Source organism: Aspergillus campestris (assembly GCF_002847485.1).
Source record: "Aspergillus campestris IBT 28561 chromosome Unknown P168scaffold_1, whole genome shotgun sequence".
NCBI classification, from domain to species: domain Eukaryota; kingdom Fungi; phylum Ascomycota; class Eurotiomycetes; order Eurotiales; family Aspergillaceae; genus Aspergillus; species Aspergillus campestris.
The window spans coordinates 4,455,268-4,457,196 of record NW_020194336.1 but is presented as its reverse complement, the minus strand read 5'-3'; the positions used below and the strand labels follow the sequence as shown (position 1 = coordinate 4,457,196).

General features: G+C 59.8%; 1 protein-coding gene across 1 annotated transcript; it reads left to right on the top strand.

The window, feature by feature from the left end:
- Nucleotides 1-321: 321 nt before the first annotated feature.
- P168DRAFT_294900 (elongation of very long chain fatty acids protein) lies at nucleotides 322-1,929 on the top strand (the record flags this gene model as incomplete). Its single annotated transcript, XM_024837990.1, has 1 exon — nucleotides 322-1,929. One exon carries the CDS (start codon nucleotides 322-324, stop codon nucleotides 1,927-1,929), a length of 1,608 nt encoding a protein of 535 aa, XP_024697840.1.

Below are 1,929 nucleotides of genomic sequence, written 5' to 3'. Positions count from 1 at the left end.
TTTTTATTTCTTGGAATCTTTCCTTTGCCTTTCCCTGTTGATTTTTCTATTTTTTTCTTTTCTTTTTTCCCTCTTTGAAACACGTTTTCTCTGTTTTTGCCTCTTTTCGGCCGATCTGCACTTGCCATACACTAGGCCGAATCTATCTTCAACTGGATCCACCCGCCTTCTCACTAGTTAATATATATTTTTTTTCCATTTTATTTTTTTTATAACAAGGCCCTGTCCTGTCTTTTCTCTTGATTTGGTTCTTTCTCTCTTTTGCTGTCTCTTTCGTCTACTCCATCCATTGACTGGTTGTTTCCCTGTCGCCAATCAACCATGTACGACTTCAATGTCGACACCGCGTCGGGACCGGCCATTGTCCGCATTGGCCTCCCGCCCTCCTCCCTGCTGAGATTCCCTCCCGACCAACTGCCCAACACCCTGCCCGCTCCCATCATCGATCAACCCACCTGGGACCAGCCCTTCAACATCCCTCCCACCCTCTACAACCAGGCTCTGGATGTCCGCGTCCCCATCACCATCGCCGGGGTCTACGCCGTCACCGTCGTCCTGCTCAATCGCGTCAACAAGGCCCGGGGTTACAAGCCGTGGGGCTTCAGCCAGTCCAAGCTCTTCAAGCTCTTCGTCATCCTTCACAATGTCTTCCTCGCCATCTACTCCGCCTGGACCTTCGTCGGTATGCTCAAGGCCTTCCGCAACTCGCTCCCCGCCCGGAACGATCCCAATGGCCTGATCAGCGTGGCCGACGCCATGTGCAAGATCAATGGCCCCCGAGGCTACGGCAACGCCGCCACCTACAACCCGTCGATCGACCAGTGGACCATGCGCAACCCGGCCTACCAACTGGCTGAGGGCGGTGTGCCGGACTCGACCGATGTCGGCCGTCTGTGGAACCAGGGTCTGGCCTATCTGGGCTGGATCTTCTACCTGTCCAAGTTCTACGAGGTCGTCGATACCGCGATCATCCTGGCCAAGGGCAAGAAGAGCTCGACCCTGCAGACCTACCACCACGCGGGCGCGATGATGTGCATGTGGGCGGGAATCCGCTACGTCGCTCCCCCCATCTTGATCTTCACCCTCGTCAACTCCGCCATCCACGCCATGATGTACACCTACTACACCGTGACCGCTCTCCGCATCCGCGTCCCGGGCGTCATCAAGCGTTCGTTGACCAGCATGCAAATCACCCAGTTCCTGATCGGCACCACGTGGGCGGCGTCCTACCTGTTCGTGCACTACACCCTCCCTCTGGACCCGTCCGCCGCCAGTGCCGCCGCCGCCGCTGGATCCGCCGACGCGGGCTCCGTCTCGTGGCTGAAGAAGATCGCCTTCCGCGCCGCCGGCGCCGAGGGCATCGCAGAGAACGTGGGCCACGCCGAAGACGCCGGACAGCGTCTCCTCGTGGGCCCCATGACGACCTGCATGGACACCAGCGGCCAGGGCTTCGCCATCTGGCTCAACGTGACCTACCTCCTGCCGCTGACCTTCCTCTTCGTGCGCTTCTTCATCCGCTCGTACCTGTACCGCAAGGAGCCCGCCACCCGCCAGCCGACCCAGATGCACTCGGCCGAGAAAGCCGGCCTGGACGCGCTCAAGGGCGTCAGCCGCGAGATCCAGAAGTCCGTCGAAATGAACGGCGAGACCAGCGAAGCTACCGACGACGAGGTGATCAACAAGGCCAAGGCCATCCAGGCCAAGAAGGCCCAGGCCGCTCCCCCCGCGGACAACTCCCCCGTGCGGACGCGCGCCTCGGCCGCCAACAAGCAGAAGTCGCGCGTCATCGCCAGCGAGACCTCCGACCAGGGCTTCTCGCCCGTGACCAAGAAGGGCGCCAAGAAGGCCACCAAGGAGAACGACCACTCCAGCGCCAACGCCAACATCAAGGGCAACAACCCGTTTGGGGTGCTTGACCGCAATGCCTAA